Source organism: Zea mays, chromosome 3, assembly GCF_902167145.1.
Source record: "Zea mays cultivar B73 chromosome 3, Zm-B73-REFERENCE-NAM-5.0, whole genome shotgun sequence".
Taxonomy (NCBI): domain Eukaryota; kingdom Viridiplantae; phylum Streptophyta; class Magnoliopsida; order Poales; family Poaceae; genus Zea; species Zea mays.
Window position 1 is genome coordinate 36,060,659 of NC_050098.1, and position 16,445 is coordinate 36,077,103.

The 16,445-nt window shown below is 39.5% G+C and overlaps 1 protein-coding gene across 3 annotated transcripts; it reads left to right on the top strand.

Moving 5' to 3' along the window:
* The first annotated feature begins 5,116 nt into the window (after positions 1 to 5,116).
* Positions 5,117 to 15,881, top strand: LOC103651876 (uncharacterized). Of its 3 annotated transcripts, XM_020550178.2 has the most exons (14): positions 8,325 to 8,456; positions 8,542 to 9,019; positions 9,100 to 9,758; positions 9,852 to 10,033; positions 11,927 to 12,062; positions 12,156 to 12,403; positions 12,483 to 12,686; positions 12,795 to 12,887; positions 12,980 to 13,090; positions 13,172 to 13,525; positions 13,636 to 13,869; positions 13,949 to 14,185; positions 14,255 to 14,306; positions 15,609 to 15,881. In XM_020550178.2, the coding sequence occupies exons 4-14, from the start codon at positions 9,878 to 9,880 to the stop codon at positions 15,641 to 15,643; spliced, it is 1,860 nt and encodes a 619-aa protein (XP_020405767.1). In that variant the 5' UTR covers positions 8,325 to 8,456; positions 8,542 to 9,019; positions 9,100 to 9,758; positions 9,852 to 9,877; the 3' UTR covers positions 15,644 to 15,881. The 3 variants fall into 3 exon arrangements, with proteins under 3 accessions (XP_008675780.2, XP_020405767.1, XP_020405768.1); XM_008677558.4 differs by lacking the exons at positions 8,325 to 8,456; positions 8,542 to 9,019; positions 9,100 to 9,758 and adding exons at positions 5,117 to 5,760; positions 5,850 to 5,943; XM_020550179.2 differs by having other exon boundaries at positions 8,325 to 9,019.
* The last annotated feature ends 564 nt before the right edge of the window (positions 15,882 to 16,445 follow it).

Genomic DNA, 16,445 nt, shown 5'->3' on the forward strand with positions numbered 1-16,445 from the left:
TCCATTTGCATTCTATGGGTCTAATACCATCAGGCGGGTCAACCAAGTTCCAAACTTGATTTTCTCCCATGGAATCTATCTCGGATCTCATGGCGACTTGCCATTTCTCGGAATATGGGTCCATCATCGCTTCTGCATATGTTGCAGGTTCGTCGTTGTCTAACAACAACACTTCTCCATTGCCCAACAATAGCACTTCTCCTCGTGCCTCGCGAAGCCTTGCTGACCTTCGTGGTTGTGGTGGTGATTCTCTTGCCATAGACGTCTCAACTTGTTCTGCTACATTAGCATCACTTGTTGAATCTTGTCCCACTGGCTCATCCTGAACTTCTTCAAGATACACCTTTTGTTTACTTTTCTCTCTTTTGAGAAACTCTTTCTCTAAGAACACACTGTTCCGGGCGACAAACACTTTGCCCTCTGACCGGTGGTAAAAGTAATATCCTGAAGTTTCCTTTGGATATCCCACGAACATGCACTTTTCCGATTTTGGAGTGAGTTTATCGGACTAAAGTCGCTTGACGTAAACCTCACAACCCCAAATCTTCAGAAAAGACAAACTGGGAGTATTCCCAGTCCACATCTCATATGGTGTCTTAACTACGGACTTAGACGATACCCTATTTAGTGTGAAAGCTGCTGTTTCTAGAGCGTATCGCCAAAACGACAAAGGTAGGTCCGACTGGCTCATCATTGATCGAACCATATCCAATAAAGTCCGATTACGTCGCTCAGACACGCCATTCCCCTGAGGCGTTCCATGCGGCGTAAGCTATGGAACAATTCCACAACTCCTTAGATGATTGCTAAACTCATGACTCAAATATTCACCTCCACGATCCGATCGCAGTGCTTTAATTTTCTTGCCACGCTGATTTTCTACTTCATTCTGAAACTCTTTAAACTTTTCTAAGGATTTAGACTTGTGTTTCATTAAGTAGACATACCCATATCTACTAAAATCATCAGTGAAGGTTATAAAGTATTGGAATCCTCCCCTAGCTGTCGTACTCATTGGTCCGCACACATCAGTATGTATGAGTTCCAATAAATCTAATGTCCTCTCCGGTAAACCCGTGAAGGGCGCCTTGGTCATCTTACCAAGTAAGCAAGCTTCACATGTCTCGTATGATTCAAAATCAAACGAAGTTAAAAGCCCATCAGAATGAAGCTTCTTCATGCGATTCTCACTTATATGACCCAAACGACAGTGCCACATGTAGGTAGGACTTAAATCATTAGGCCGAGGCCTTTTAGCACTAATATTACAGATAGGTGCATCATCAAGATTTAAAATGAATAACCCATTCATAATGGATGCAAAAGCCACAAACATGCCATTCTTAGAGATCACACAACCATTGTTTTCACTCGCAAATGAATAACCATCCTTCATCAAACATGAAGGAGACATAATGTTTCGACTCATACTAGGAACTAGATAATAATTATTTAACTCCAAAATAAATCCTGATGGGAGGTGGAGTTGCATCGTCCCGACGGTCAACGCAGCAACTCTTGCATTATTGCCTACCCGGAAATCAACTTCTCCTCTTTTCACGCTTCTACTTCTTATCATTCCCTGCATCGAATTGCAAATATGGGCAACCGATCCGGTATCAAATACCCAAGAATAAATATAAGAATCAGCAAGAAAAATTTCTGTAATGTGAATAGCAAGTGTACCTGCTGCGGCTGTACCCTTACCGCCGCGATCCTTAATAGAGGCCAAGTACTGCTTGCAATTCCTTTTCCAGTGACCAAGTTCTTTGCAATAAAAGCACTCTGCATCTGCAACTGGTCCAGCCTTGGGCTTTTGATTTGGCTTGGATACTATATCCTTTGCCTTGCCCTTCTTCTTTTGAGATTTACCCTTCTTCTTAAAGTTGGGTTTGTTTTGGACCGCCATCACATGGCCGCTGCTGCCAGCGCTTTTCTTTATGTCCCCCTCTGCTGTTTTCAACATGCCACATAGTTCATTGAGGCCCCTCTCCGCCCCATGCATATGGTAGTTCGCAATGAAGTTTCCATAGCTGGGCGGAAGAGATGCCAAAATGAAGTCAGTGGCCAACTCTTGGCTTATTGGGAAATCTAGCTTCTCCAACCTCTGACTGTAACCAACCATTTTGATTACGTGTGGCCCAACTGCTGCGCCTTCTGCTAGCTTGCATTCCGGAAAGACTTTGGACATATTGAACCTTTCAGTCCTAGCCTGAGTCTGGAACATATCCTTGAGCGCCACGATCATATCGTGCGCCTCATGGTTTGTCTCAAACTGCATCTGTAGCTCAGGCTCCATGCAAGCAAGCATTAGGCAACTCACTTCAAGCTTAGCATCCATTGCTTTCTTGTAAGCGGTTTTAGCTGCAGCAGTTGCATTTTCACCAGGATCCTCTGGCAGTGGGGTGTCTAGAACGTCTTCCTTTTTTTCAGCCCTGAGAACAATTCTCAGGTTACGGATCCAATCCGTATAGTTTGTTCCATTTAACTTATCCTTTTCAATAATTGATCGCAAAGTAAATGTTGGTGTGCTAGGTGCCATTTATCTACAACAAAATAATGCAAAATACTAAGACAAAAATATCCATGACAGAGTAAATCATATTAAACATTTAATAGTCTACTCCCACTAAAATCAATATCCCTCGATTGATACTTAGTGATTCAGAACCCACAACTAACAAGTCTACTAGTGAGCTTTAGCATCACCGCTAGAAGACAAGGTAGATCGGTAAGCAACTCCTTGCTAATCATATCATATATATGACTTCTGTTGTTGGGTGACATCTCTATGTCTCGGCTCCCAACCTTATGCCCCAAAGTCCTTAACCATTAAGCTGACTTTGTTTAAGTTAACCAACCCTTTCTACAGTTCGTATCTGATACAAACCTATCTAGTCAAGGAAAACTAGTGACACCCTAATTTCATAGACCCACCACCAATTGTACAAGACTTATGATAGTGCAAGGTTTGGAGAGGCATTTAAGCTTAAACATTTATGAGGGATCATCCTACTTATATCATCGCACGCAAGGACATATATGCAATATGAACAAGTAGAACATTAAGAATGGCATTCACACAACAGTTGTGATTCGGTATGGCTTGCTGTCACATGGTGATCCCCATCTCCAATAATCTGTCCATCACGATGATCTCCATCTCCATGATATAGGTATGCCATCCTTCAGGTGATGAGACCTTCAAGACCTATCTAACGTATGCTGGTAAAGAAATTACATATACGCTTTGGATCATCACATGTTGACACGCAGGTCATTACATTAAATTTGGACAATACATGTGGCTCCAGCCGTATTGCTCTGGTCACGACACGCAGGTCATGAATAATTCATTAATATGCATCATATACACACAATAGCCATACCGATCACAAGATGTCCTGCAAAAATAGATTAGACAAACACGTTTCTATATGTTCGCCACTACAGCAGATAGCCACGGCGCCCTGAAAACCTCACAGGATTCCATGCATCGTATGTATGGAAATTCCACTGGAAATCTCATGCGGTTGATCAAATCAACCCAAATCCGAGACTTTCGACCCGAAGAAGATTACACTCATGACGTCGATCTGTTACGTCAATCTGCTGGTTGTGTACGCAGTTAGCCCCGATGGTGATTCCAGCCGGTAGGGGCAAGTCGCGCACATAACAGAGAAGGACGAACTAATCTCTTCAGTCATATCCGATGTAATCTACTTCAACCCTTTATAACCAATTGATCTAATCAAACCGTGCATCAAGTAGATCCATCTCATGAACCTAGATCCAGACCTAAAACTACGAAGAACCTCCTCTGATACCACTGAAGGATTACGGGGAGGCTACGCTAGCGCAAAACAAAATTTTCAACCCCATAAAACCAAGGGTCTGTTTGGTTGGACTGTGGCTGTGAAAAAAGTTGCTGTGAGCTGTGAGCTGTGGAAAAAGCTGCTGTAGTCTGTAAGCTGTTATAAAGCTAAAAACCGTTTGGTGGAAACCACTAAAAGTCGTTAAAAATCTTCAATATATATTTTCACAGTTCCATCCGAAAAGCCACTAAAAGCAGGTCCAGGGGTGCTTTCAGATTTGCACTACGAGAAAGTCGGCTTTTAGAAAAAGCTGCTTCCTGGATCCAGCCCTTTGGTTGGCTTTTGGCTTTTAGGGGGGCAAAAGCCAAAGCCAAAAGTCAAACCAAACACACCCCAAGAACTACTGCGGTTATAGGTCATGGAATTACCACTAGACGCGCAGAGCAGCGGAAGACGTCTTGATGTAGACGAACGCGTCGAGCAGTGCCGTGCAGTCGTCAGCGTCCTTCACGTCCTCGCACGGTTCGTCCAAGTGCTCCAGATGCAGCACCTCCGAGGTATCCACACGTACAGGGAGGAAGCGCCGCGTACCGAACTGCTAGGTTCGCGACGGCGGCTTGGCGAGGGCGAGAGGCGAGCGGCTACTCGTTTGCTGGTGGCGAATTAGGGTTAGCCTAACCGCGCCCCCGCCCCTCATTATATAGGCATTATGGTGGGCTTCTGACACCGAGGCCCATCAGTAACCCTAAAGCCCAGTCTAATTTCGGATCTAATCCGAGTTAGGCTTCCTTCCCCTTAAGTGTGTGACCCTATAGGTTCACGTACAAATAGACATAGCCCGAGTACTCTTATTTGGCCCAATAATTGACAACGGCCTCTAGCAAGACATGTCAACTCCTATGCGCACGTAAAGATCATATCAGATGACACTACACCATGACACAATTTTAGCGTCAAACATCTGACGGTAAAAATAGATGTTTGGCGACAGCAAGTATGTCACAAAATAATACCATCACACTATCTGTCGGTAATTATTGCGTTGGCGTCAACAAATCTGTCGGCAATAATTTCGAGTTATTGTGGCGGTTCATCCGTCGGTATAAATGGTTATGCGTGGCACACCGACTGTCGGGAAAACATAGCATCAGATCATCTGTCGGTACATGAATGTCTTGAGTAATTAATAAATTAATTTCAACTAATATATTTAAGTAATTACTAAATTTCAACTAATATATTTAAGTAATTACTAAATTTCAACTAATATATTTATATAAGTGTATATGCTGTATGGCTGTACCAATTAAGCTCCTGCCCACGCCTGGCCTGTGGGCAGCACGCTACAAGCCTAAAAGGCAACAAAAAAAAGAGCAAAGCAACCCAGGATTCGAACCTGGCACCAATCGCTCCAAAGCAACAACCCAAACCAACTGTGCTAGAGTTCACTTGTGTTACATGGTGGAGAAATAGTCTTAAGAAGTAAGATCTATAGGAATAAATTAATGAATCGTTTTTCCTGGCCGAAGCGCTCTCTGTTATTCTGTACGCATCTTCTCCTATCCGTGAGTTCTAAACCACCGCGCCGCTGCCAAAAACCTAAACCACCGCGCCGCCGTAAACCACCGCGCCGCTGCCCCCGACGCCGTCTTACTTCGCCCTGTTCTTGCCCCTTGAGACTCGGACCTCCAGCCGCCTGTCCTGTGGTGCGCAGACGTGTTCTTGCTCCTGTAGGATCTTTGATCTCTTGTTGCTCGGCTAATCGAAACGGAAGCGCCACCATCTCTGGACTTCGACCACAGGCGACGGTGCACGCCCTGCGCCGACGCGTCCTCCTCCGATCCCTCCCCCATCGACCACCGCAGCACCGCCCAACGCTGTGCCCTGTGATCGTGCGGTGGTGTAGTCTGCTGCTGGTGCCCAAGACTGAAGAAAGATAGTTCAGGTTTCAGAATATTTATTAGTGCCATTGTAAATTTGTGATAAAAAATTTATGGTGAAGAACTGAAGATATTTATTTGTGTTTGGCATAAGTCTACTGCTGCTGCTAGCGAGGACGAGGGCGGGCGCCGAACCACCTGAAGGAGAAGTGCGTGAACAACGCTTGGACGACATCCATTGATCAGTGGTAATCTTTACTTGTTACTTTTCCATCTCCTGTTGATTTGCACTGGAAAAAACTAATTAATTCAGCTTTTATCTTTGATACTTGTAATGATTCGCCCTTTTCCACCCTTTTTGCACTTACATTATGAAGCTGTGAAGGGTACATTTCATCTTATTATTTGTTAAGGTACAACATGGATAAAAGGTGGATGAATGAACCTAGGTATATTTCTAACAATGTACTATAAACCATTATTTTGTAGTAATCACCTTTGACCAACATATTGTTATTGTACCTAATATTTATAGGCACACAAAGGTCTACATAGATGGGGTAGTTGGATTTATTGAGTTTGCGTTTAGCAATTCTATAAGTGGAAACAAAATTCTATGTCCATGTAGAAAATGTGTTAATTCTCTATGGAAAGATGAAAATGAAGTTCGTGCGCACTTGATATGTGATGGCTTTCAAGAGGGATACAAAAGGTGGACTTATCATGGGGAAAGAGACTCTGTGCCTATTAATAGTCATGACTACACTGATACAGAGGCTGTAAACAATTCAGACGAAGATGACATAGCCAATTTGGTTCATGACTTAGCTGGTGGTCTAGATGATAAAGGGGATTTTGAAGTATCTGATGGTTTAGATGAAACTGATGTAGATTTAGAAGCCATCAATCAGTTAGCGATAGATAATACCCAAGACCTATACCCAGGGTGTAAGAAGTTCTCAAAGTTGCATTTCTTAATAAGAATTCTTCACTTGAAATTGCTTGGAGGGTGGACAGATAAAAGTTTTGATATGCTACTAGATCTACTAATGGAGGCTTTCCCTGATGGCTTGGCATTACCAAAAAATTTCAATGAAGCAAAGAAAGTAATTAAGTGTCTAGGACTCGGGTATATCAAAATTGATGCATGTGAAAATGATTGTATTTTGTTTAGGAAGGAGTATGCTAAGTATGATGCATGTCCCACATGTGAAAGGTCACGCTGGAAATCAAAAAGGATAAGTTTAAATGGAAAACGTGTACACAAGGTTCCATGCAAAGTTCTTCGTTATTTTCCAATAAAAAGAAGGCTTCAGAGGTTATTTCTGTCATCTAAGATAGCAAGTGACATGAGGTGGCATGATGAGGAGCGTATACAAGATGGATTACTAAGGCATCCTGCAGATTCACCTCTCTGGAAGGATTTTGACCAAAAGCACCCAGTGTTTGCTTCTGACAGTCGCAACATTAGACTTGCTTTAGCTACAGATGGTTTTAATCCGTTTAGGTCCATGAATGTTAGTTATAGCATTTGGCCTGTTATTCTCATCCCATATAACTTTGCACCATGGTTGTGTATGAAGCAAACGAATTTCATTATCTCATTGCTCATTCCAGGCCGTAGATCTCCTGGTAGTGATATAGATGTTTATTTTGAGCCACTAATTGATGATCTGCTAGACATGTTTGTTGAAGGGGTGAGAACATATGATTCTGCAAAGCATGAGTATTTTCAATTACGTGCTGCAATAATATGGACCATATCTGATTATCCAGGCCTAGGGTACATTGCAGCATGTACTACATCAGGTGAAGTAGCATGTATTGAATGCCACTCATATACATGTTCTCTACGATTGAAACAAGGTACAAAAAATTGTTATATGGGACACCGTAGATTCCTGGGCCCAAACCATCCATATAGATTTGATCTAGATTCGTTTGATGGTAAAGTTGAGGACAGGCCAGCGCCTAGACCACTTTCTGGAGAGGAAGTTTTATTGCAAACAGAGAATATGCACACAGTGCATGGGAAAGGTTGCCAACATAAAAAGAAAGCAAAAAAGAAGGAAGGGGAGCCTCCTATCATATGGAAAAGGAGGTCTATTTTTTTTAGGCTTCCATATTGGAAGGATTTAATGTTACGACATAATTTAGATGTCATGCATATCGAGAAGAATGTGTGTGATAACATTGTCAACACCCTCCTAGGCATTCAACGGAAGTCCAAGGATAACTTGAAATATCGTTTGGATCTTCAGTCCCTAGGCATTCGAACTGAGCTTCATCCTATTCCAGTGGGTGACAAGTTATATTTACCACCAGCATCATATACAATGAGTGCATCTGAGAAGACGTTATTTTGTGAGGTATTGAAAGGAGTAAAATTTCCAGATGGATATGCATCAGATATAAGAAACAATGTGGATGTGAAGGAGAAGAAGCTTGTTGGGCTAAAGAGCCATGATAACCATGTTCTGTTACAGTATTTACTCCCACTTGCTGTGAGAAGGATTTTACCAGAAATAGTTAGTGCTGCACTGATTCGTGTGAGCAATTTTTTCAAGCAAATCTATTCGCCAGTTATTCGTATAAGCGATATGCATAAGCTAGAATCAGAAATAGCTGAGACTCTAAGCATTCTTGAGACTATATTCTTGCCATCCTTTTTTGATATTATGGTACACTTAATGGTTCATCTCCCTACTCAAGTCAGAATTGCTGGCCCTGTTCAATTTCGTAATATGTACCCAGTGGAGAGGTAAATTTTGATATATTTTAGAAATAAATTAAACTTAGTTTTACTCAAAGGGAGGTTTAACATATATGCCATTTCTCCTTTATAGGTTTTTAATGAGATGTAAGGGCCATGTTCGCACTAGGAGTCACCCAGAAGGGTCAATTGCAGAAAGTTATCTATTTGATGAGAGTCTCACATTCTGTTCTCGCTATTTACATTGTGAAACTAGATTTAACCGGAAAAAAAGAAATGATGATGGCTTGGATGTTGATTTAATCAATACCACCCCTTTCTTCCATAACATAGGTCGTGGATTGGTTGGTAAGCGTAGTGTCACATTAGACCACAAAACATGGCTTCAAGCACATAGATATGTCTTGTTCAACTATGACCATATAGAGCCTTACTTGAAGTAAGTTGAACATTATATTTTATAATCAATATCATCCATTTATTTCATGATTACTAAATTATAATGTTTGTTTAGGAAACATATAGAATACCTTTACTCTGCTGGTCATCAAAATCAAAGAGCAATCAGTCGTTTACACTATGAGACTTTTCACGAGTGGTTTAAGTCACATGTAAGTATCTAGGAAAATCTTTATATAGAATATAGTTCCACATTATTTTTTAGTACAATAACAATCTTCAAAATCATCAGGTGGAAACAACGAGTGAGGAAGTACCTGAGGAGATAACAATATTAGCTAAGGAGCCTAACATGGTTGCACATTCTTATGATAGTTATTCTATAAATGGGATAAATTTCCATACACATTCTTATGATGTGGGTAGGTCAGTGCAGTGTAGTGGTGTAGCCCTAGTTGCACATGCAACAAGTTTTGATGGGACAAACAATAATAACCCAGTATCAATGAGCAAAACTTATTATGGTGTTATAAAAGACATTCTTGAGCTGAACTACCATCACCAGGGAAAAATAGTATTGTTCAAATGTGATTGGATTGATAACCGAGTACGAGACAAATGGGTCAAAATAGACAAGTTTGGGGTGACAATGGTCAACTTCAAGCATTTATTCAATACCGGTGACAAGGAATTAGATGAGCCATTTATTTTTGCATCTCAGGCAACTCAAGTTTACTATGTGCAAGATCCTATTGATGCTGATTGGTTTGCTGTTTTAAAGTCAAAACAACGTGACATGTATGATATGGAAGAAAGGCTAGACAATAGTACAGAAATAGGTTCTTTCTTGCCAGATTTGGATGCAAACACACAAGTTAATGTATCTATTGGTGGTAGTTGTGTTAGGACTGATATAGATGGAATAATGATTGCCGAAAACCAACCTAGCAAGTAAGATATGTTTATATCTGTTTACGCAAAAATGTTTCATTTTACGTTGTAATCTCTTTGTCTTGATTGTAATCTCTTTATGTCTTGATTCAGGAGGAAAGTTTGTAAGAGGAAGAGGAATGGGTAAAGAAACGGAGGTCAATGAATATGAACTACAAAGGGCTGCCAACATAAAAGAAAATATGAAGAGGATGAGATCTCTTAATCTCCATGTACCTAGTACTATGGTTAATGAAGAAGGAAATGGATCACATCGAGCCAATAAGAAACATAAGGTTAATATATTTCCCTATTTAATAAGTTCATGTTTTTTACATTTAATTTAATAGTACAGTTATAGAGTTTCCAAAACCAAGCAAATTTCATGTGTTGAGATTTTCAAGTTTTGAAGAGAAATTTGGAGTAAATTGCAGATTTCCAACTTGATACAGTTTTGGTTCAGCTAAAAACAGTTTGCTTTACCTATTTCTGGACCCCTGTATGATTTAATCTGGGGGGTTTTGGCAAAAGGTTGCTATAGTAAACTTGTAGATTAACTATAGGAGAACAACTTTTATTAAGTGTTGAAGCTCTAAATTTATATGGAATTGGTATAAAAAGGAGTCTAAAGATGTAGTGTTCAGTTTGGAAAATCAGACTTAAATTCAGTCCTGCTGATTTTTCAGTCTGAAGCAGATTTGGGATACTCCTTAAGGGCTGATCCATGTAGTTCTGGGCTGTGAGTGCTGTACCAAAGTGGAAGACCATACTTTGGTGTGCAAGTTGGATTAAGGGTAATGCCACTAAAACCAGTTGGAACTGACAGTAACAGTAGTTCAAAGATTCAATGTGCTGAATCTGAAATTCAGACTTAGTCTTGTTTCAGCACACAGACATTGTGTGTTTGGCTCAACTTTGGAGCTCTCTAGTGCTTGATCCTTGGAGTATTAAGCCATATCTTTATAAGAAGAGTTGAAGAACATATATTAGTGTGCAAGTTTGATGTAGGGAGGTAGCTCTGTCCCTATAAAAAATGGGAGCAAAAGAAAGATGAATTTGGCTCTGCAGTCGAACTGAAGAAGTTCAGCGCAGTTAGTGTAGTCTGAATTTTCAGACTCGAAATAGTATCTGCAGAGACTGAATTTCAGTGTTAGTGATCAGTTTAGAGTCTTGGTGCAGCAAATTCTTGTGGTTTTGGACTGAGAATTCTGTAGCAAAATGGAAAAATAAAGAATAAATCAAATGACATGCATTAGAAACCAAATATCCAAAACTAGATACTTTCAGTTGGGAGTGAGGCTTCTAGACATCAGGCATCCATCCCATACACATCTCAGCCTATAAACACAAACAAGGGCGAGCAGCAGGAGATGATCTTGTTCAGTTTCCAAACCAAACTCTGAACGTGACTGAAACAGCCCTGCTGCACCATCTGCACCTCCCTATTCAAGCCTTGTTATTGCACAAATCACCATGGCAACAAACCCATCCCTTTCAACCAAAAGCATTCTCCAACCATAGCTCTATTAGTTTGTTGAATCAGTCCAAGACCAAAAATGAAAGGATCAAAAGTTACAGTGCCCCAAAGTACAGCCAATGTCACTGAAAATTCAGTTTCAGAAATCTGAAACAGCATCACACTGAGTCTCACAGAGGGTTTTGTCACTCCTTTTTCTCCAAATTCTACACAATAACAAGTCAACCCTTTGCATAAACATTGTTCCCATTCATATGGACTTTGACTTTACTACATAACTCTTAACCAAAATCTCCATAAATTAATTATCATAGAGCTCCAAACTGGGCAACTTGCTGCCATTCAGGTTTCAGAACTGAATTAAAATTCAGTTATTAACCAATCTGAAACTTCAGAAATACGTGTCATTGAAATATAACGAATCTGAATTTGTGTTAAGTTCAACTACTCTATGTTTGACCAATTCTGCAAAGAAATCATTAACACTTATAATCGGCACAGAAACCAAGTCTGAATTTGTGCTAAGTTCAACTACTCTAAGTTTGACCAAGTCTGAATTTGTGCTATGTTGCTTGTATCTAGATGAGCTTTAATTAGTTTAAACATGCACATACAATTTCACATGCTAGATCTATTGATTCTCTCATTATTACTCGGGCATGTACTCCTCATGTCTTGATGATTAGTAATGTTTTCATTTCTTTGTGTGTAGACAAGGACATTAGCAGCTTCAACTAATGGTCCTACTTTGCGATCAAGGACCGAAAGGGATATTGTTGATGATAACCACGAGGATAGTACTTCTGAAAATAGTTATGAAGAATCTGAAAATCCCATCAATGATGAAGGTAAAAATCAAACAAACTTTAAATTTACTGTAGCAATTTTGAAAATAGTTATCTAGAAAGGTTTTCATCTGTTTTATCTCCTGTAATAAGCAGAGCAACCTATTGGGCATCAAAATATAAGGAAAGGAAGGGGCCCAACCTTGAAGAAGAACATATATTCAAGTAGTGGTGGGCCTAAAATCTGCATTACCCTTAATGAATATGGACAACCAGTTGGTAGGAACAGCAAAGAGTTTGGTAATTTCATAGGAACTTTGGTGAGGAAAAATATCCCGGTTTCTTGTGAGGATTGGAGACTAGTTGATTCTAAAAAGAAGTTTGAGTTATGGACAAAAGTGAAGGTAATCTGATTTAGTGAGATAATTTGGCTTAGCCTATTGTCAGTAGATTTGGTAATCAACTACATTTTTGTTGAAACAGGAATACTATGAAGTGGATGAATCTGGTATAGATTATGTTATAACATCTGCAGCAAAAAAGTGGAGAGAGTTTAAGGCTGACCTAAAGAGCAAATATTTTGATGAAACATTGAGTTTTGAAGAGCTTATTGCTAAAAGGGATGAAAGGGTGAAAGAATCTGATTGGGAGTGGTTGATAACTTATTGGATGTCTCCAGAAGCCGAGGTACATGCTGATTTGTTTTGAATTGCTTTTTGAGATATAAACCTTCATTAAACTATTGTATGAATGAATTTGTATTATTGTTTTGATAGATTCATATTTATGTTGTAGGTTCGTACAAACAGAGGTAAAGATAATCGTTCAAAGCTGACTATGTCGCATGCAGCTGGTAGCAAGAGTTATGCTCGTGTGGGGCATGAACTGGTAAAAAAATTATAATCACTAGTTTGTATAATCATTAGTTTAATTTATGAAAATTCTAGTCAATTACTGGACCAAATCATGTTTTCTTGTAGGCCGAGCAACAAGGACGCCCTGCGAGAAGAGATGAAATATATGTTAGAACACACACGCGTAAGAACAAAGAAGGGGATATTGTGCCTCTACCTGGAGCAGAAATATTCATTGTGAGTACACACATATTTTTGATTTGTGTAATAATTAAAATATAAGTGAACAAAATATAATATATGTGTGGTCCTCTTAAGAATAAATTTGAAGAAGCTGTTGCTGAGAACCCAGAACTGAAGGACAGAAGTATTGAAGATGGTGATTTATATGCACATGTTTTTGGAGAGAAAGAACCAAGAGGTCGTATTCGTGGTTTAGGCTTAGGACCAACTCCACAAGATGTAGGCACTCCTGGAACTCAAATGAAAATATCAACAAAGCTTCAAATGGCATTGCAAGCTCGCAGTCAGTCTGAGCAAGAGGTTAGAGCCTTAAGACAGGATATGAATCAAATGAAAGAGAAAATGGATCAAATTTATCAAATGATGGTAGCAGCTCAAGGGGTGCAACATATAGAAAGCCCATCACAACATGGGTCTAATTCTCGACAGGTGATATAATATTGCATATGTTTAGCCAGTGTAGCATATATCGAGCAGTTCGCCGTCTATCTTGTTTCCTTTATCTCACTAACACTTTTTCCCTTTTTATTTTTCTTTAGAACTCAAGGGTGCATCGGTCAGATGAGGTGGCACATGGTTACAATGGTAATGACCATTCACCAAATATGGTTGAAGATGACTTGCAGCTTACTAGGCGAGTTGCAAGCACTATGGGCCGTCCAAGGAATCGTGAAGATGTTAATACTATTGAAGAGCAAAGTCGCAGGCGAGACATTGCAACAACGGTACCTCAAAGAAATCATGGATCACCTCAAAATGCAGATGATAATCATGTAATTTCTCATCTATCACTTCATATTTATGTTTCATTATTATTTGAACTTTGTAATCTTACTTCGCATATTTTATTAGGTTGGTAAAGAAGTCATATTATATTCTATGATGAGATCAGAAGTTCCTGTTGCAATAGCAAATATTATCTCAACCGACCCAACCACTAAGGTTGCAGATGTTCCTCTTGGAAGGGAGTTTACACAGGTTTTTGTGACTCGTGTGCTAAAAAGGGAAAGTACTCTACCACGACCATACTTAGGTGTAGAGAGTATGGGGGATGCTCTTTTTATGCCCGTTGCATGGCCAACGAACAAGGTAATACTACAACCTTGTATTTTATTTATGTAATTAATAGAACAAGCTTCTAATGTTCTGTATTTTTAGATGAGTCGTAACAAAAAATCAACATTGACCCAAGGTTCTACAGCAGCAGCAGGTAAATATTTTCTTCATATATATTTGTGTATAAGTGTAGAGATGGATTAAAAACTGAGTGAATGGTACTATTGCATAACTGTGCATCTGAATCGTTCTCTGATTTTGTAGACAATTCTTGTCTCTAATATGTAATTGTTTGCAATGGATCATAATTGTTTGCTTGGATGTTTGGCTCTTCTGCTGGTGCTTTAGGAAACCTCCTAGGTGGCATTGCTCTCAGCTATTTTTCTCCCAAAGTCTTGTTTCTGTTTTTCACAATCCTTCTCCAGCTCTTCAGTACATCACTTCAGCTCAGTTCTGTTCATTTCTGTTCTGTTCAGTACATCATTTCTGCTCAGTTCTGTTCATCAGTACATTATTTCTGCTCAGTTCTGTTCGATCAGTTCAGTTCTGTTCAGCCACTCGGTTGATACATTTTCTGGTTACAAGCCATTCACTGATGCAACACTTTAGCAGAATCTGAAATCTGAAATCTATAATAGCTTCAGGAACTCGGTTTATACCAAACCTCCTAGGTGGCATTGCTCTCAGCTATTTTTTCCCAAAGTCATGTTTCTGTTTTTTTTTTGCAATCCTTCTCTTGCTGCAGTTCTTCAGTACATCACTTCAGCTCAGTTCAGTTCTGTTCTGTTCAGTACATCATTTCTGCTCAGATCTGTTCATCAGTACATCATTTCTGCTCAGTTCGGTTCGATCATTTTAGTTCTGCTCAGTTCTGTTCAGCCACTCGGTTGATACATTTTCTGGTTACAAGCCATTCACTGATGCATCTCTTCAACAATCAGGTAGTAGACATGAATATGAAATCTGCAATCTGAAATCTGTAATAACTTAAGGAACTCGGTTGATACTAGGAATCTGAAATCTGTACACATAAATCATTCACTCACACATGTTGAAATAGCTTCAGGAACTACTCTATACAATCTGTACAATCACTTCCATGTCGAAATAGCTTCAGGAACTACTCTATACAATCTCTGAAAAAAACACTATGAAATGAATTCTTGAAGGCCACCAGCTTGAAGGCGCCCGGCTTGAACCATCACATCTTCTACGACGATGCAAGCGAGATCATTTGTTGGATCAGAGATCAATGACTGAGATTGTATATGTGCACTATATATATGCACCTCTCCATCATTTGCATTGGATATTTTCCCTTCTTTGTAATCATGTGCATTCATTACATAAATATATGTATTAATAGACCTTTATTGCACTTTCAGTTTGTATTTTCTGTTGGGAGTTTATAGACCTGCTGATACAATAATTGACATATTATCAAATTATGTTGTAGGAAGAGGAGCCGGAAGCAAGGATCAGATTGCTTGAAGTGTGAAAAAAATGATTACTCGCATGCATGCTAGCTGTTGGCGTAACACCCAGCCGATGGAGAGATTTTAGTTTGCTAGATGTATATTTGTACTTTTGCATGTAATAGAACTGAAAGATCACTTCAAAAATTTAGGAAATTCGTGTATGCTACTATTTTTATATGTTCATCACAGGAATCGTGTTCTAAACAAATATATGTTGGAATTCAAAGTCAAAGATTGATCCCTTTCTTTTACTAATCAAATTTCATATATTCTGAGCTAAATATTATTCAAGTTGTCCTGCAATGTGCATCATAATCGGTTTATTATTTGTTTCATTAGCATATATTTGTATGCATGGATTATTTTTTTTAAACTGCACATAGGGAATAACATCAGACAATCTGTCGGCATATAGACTTTTAGCGACACACAAGCCGTCGACACATATATGTCTGTCGGCAAAAGTATGTCTGACGGCAATGATATGTCTGTCGGCAAAAACATAAACATTGCCGACAGATAGTATGTCGGTACATATATGTCTGCCGGTAAAGCGTATTGCCGACAGGACTTTCGCCGACACACATTATCTGTCGTTAAAACTTTTTACCGATGGACTGTGAGACGTTATTCAGGTGTTTTACCATCAGATAGTCCGTAGGCAATAATGTGTCATGGTGTAGTGTGAACCATTGCAACATTACGTACATGTTGTTCCCTTTGTCTCACGATATTTGGTCTGGCTCTAAGCTGACCTCTCTTTCTCGATACTGTGAATTGGAATCGTTTCAATGGTTAACTCTTAACCCTAGCAC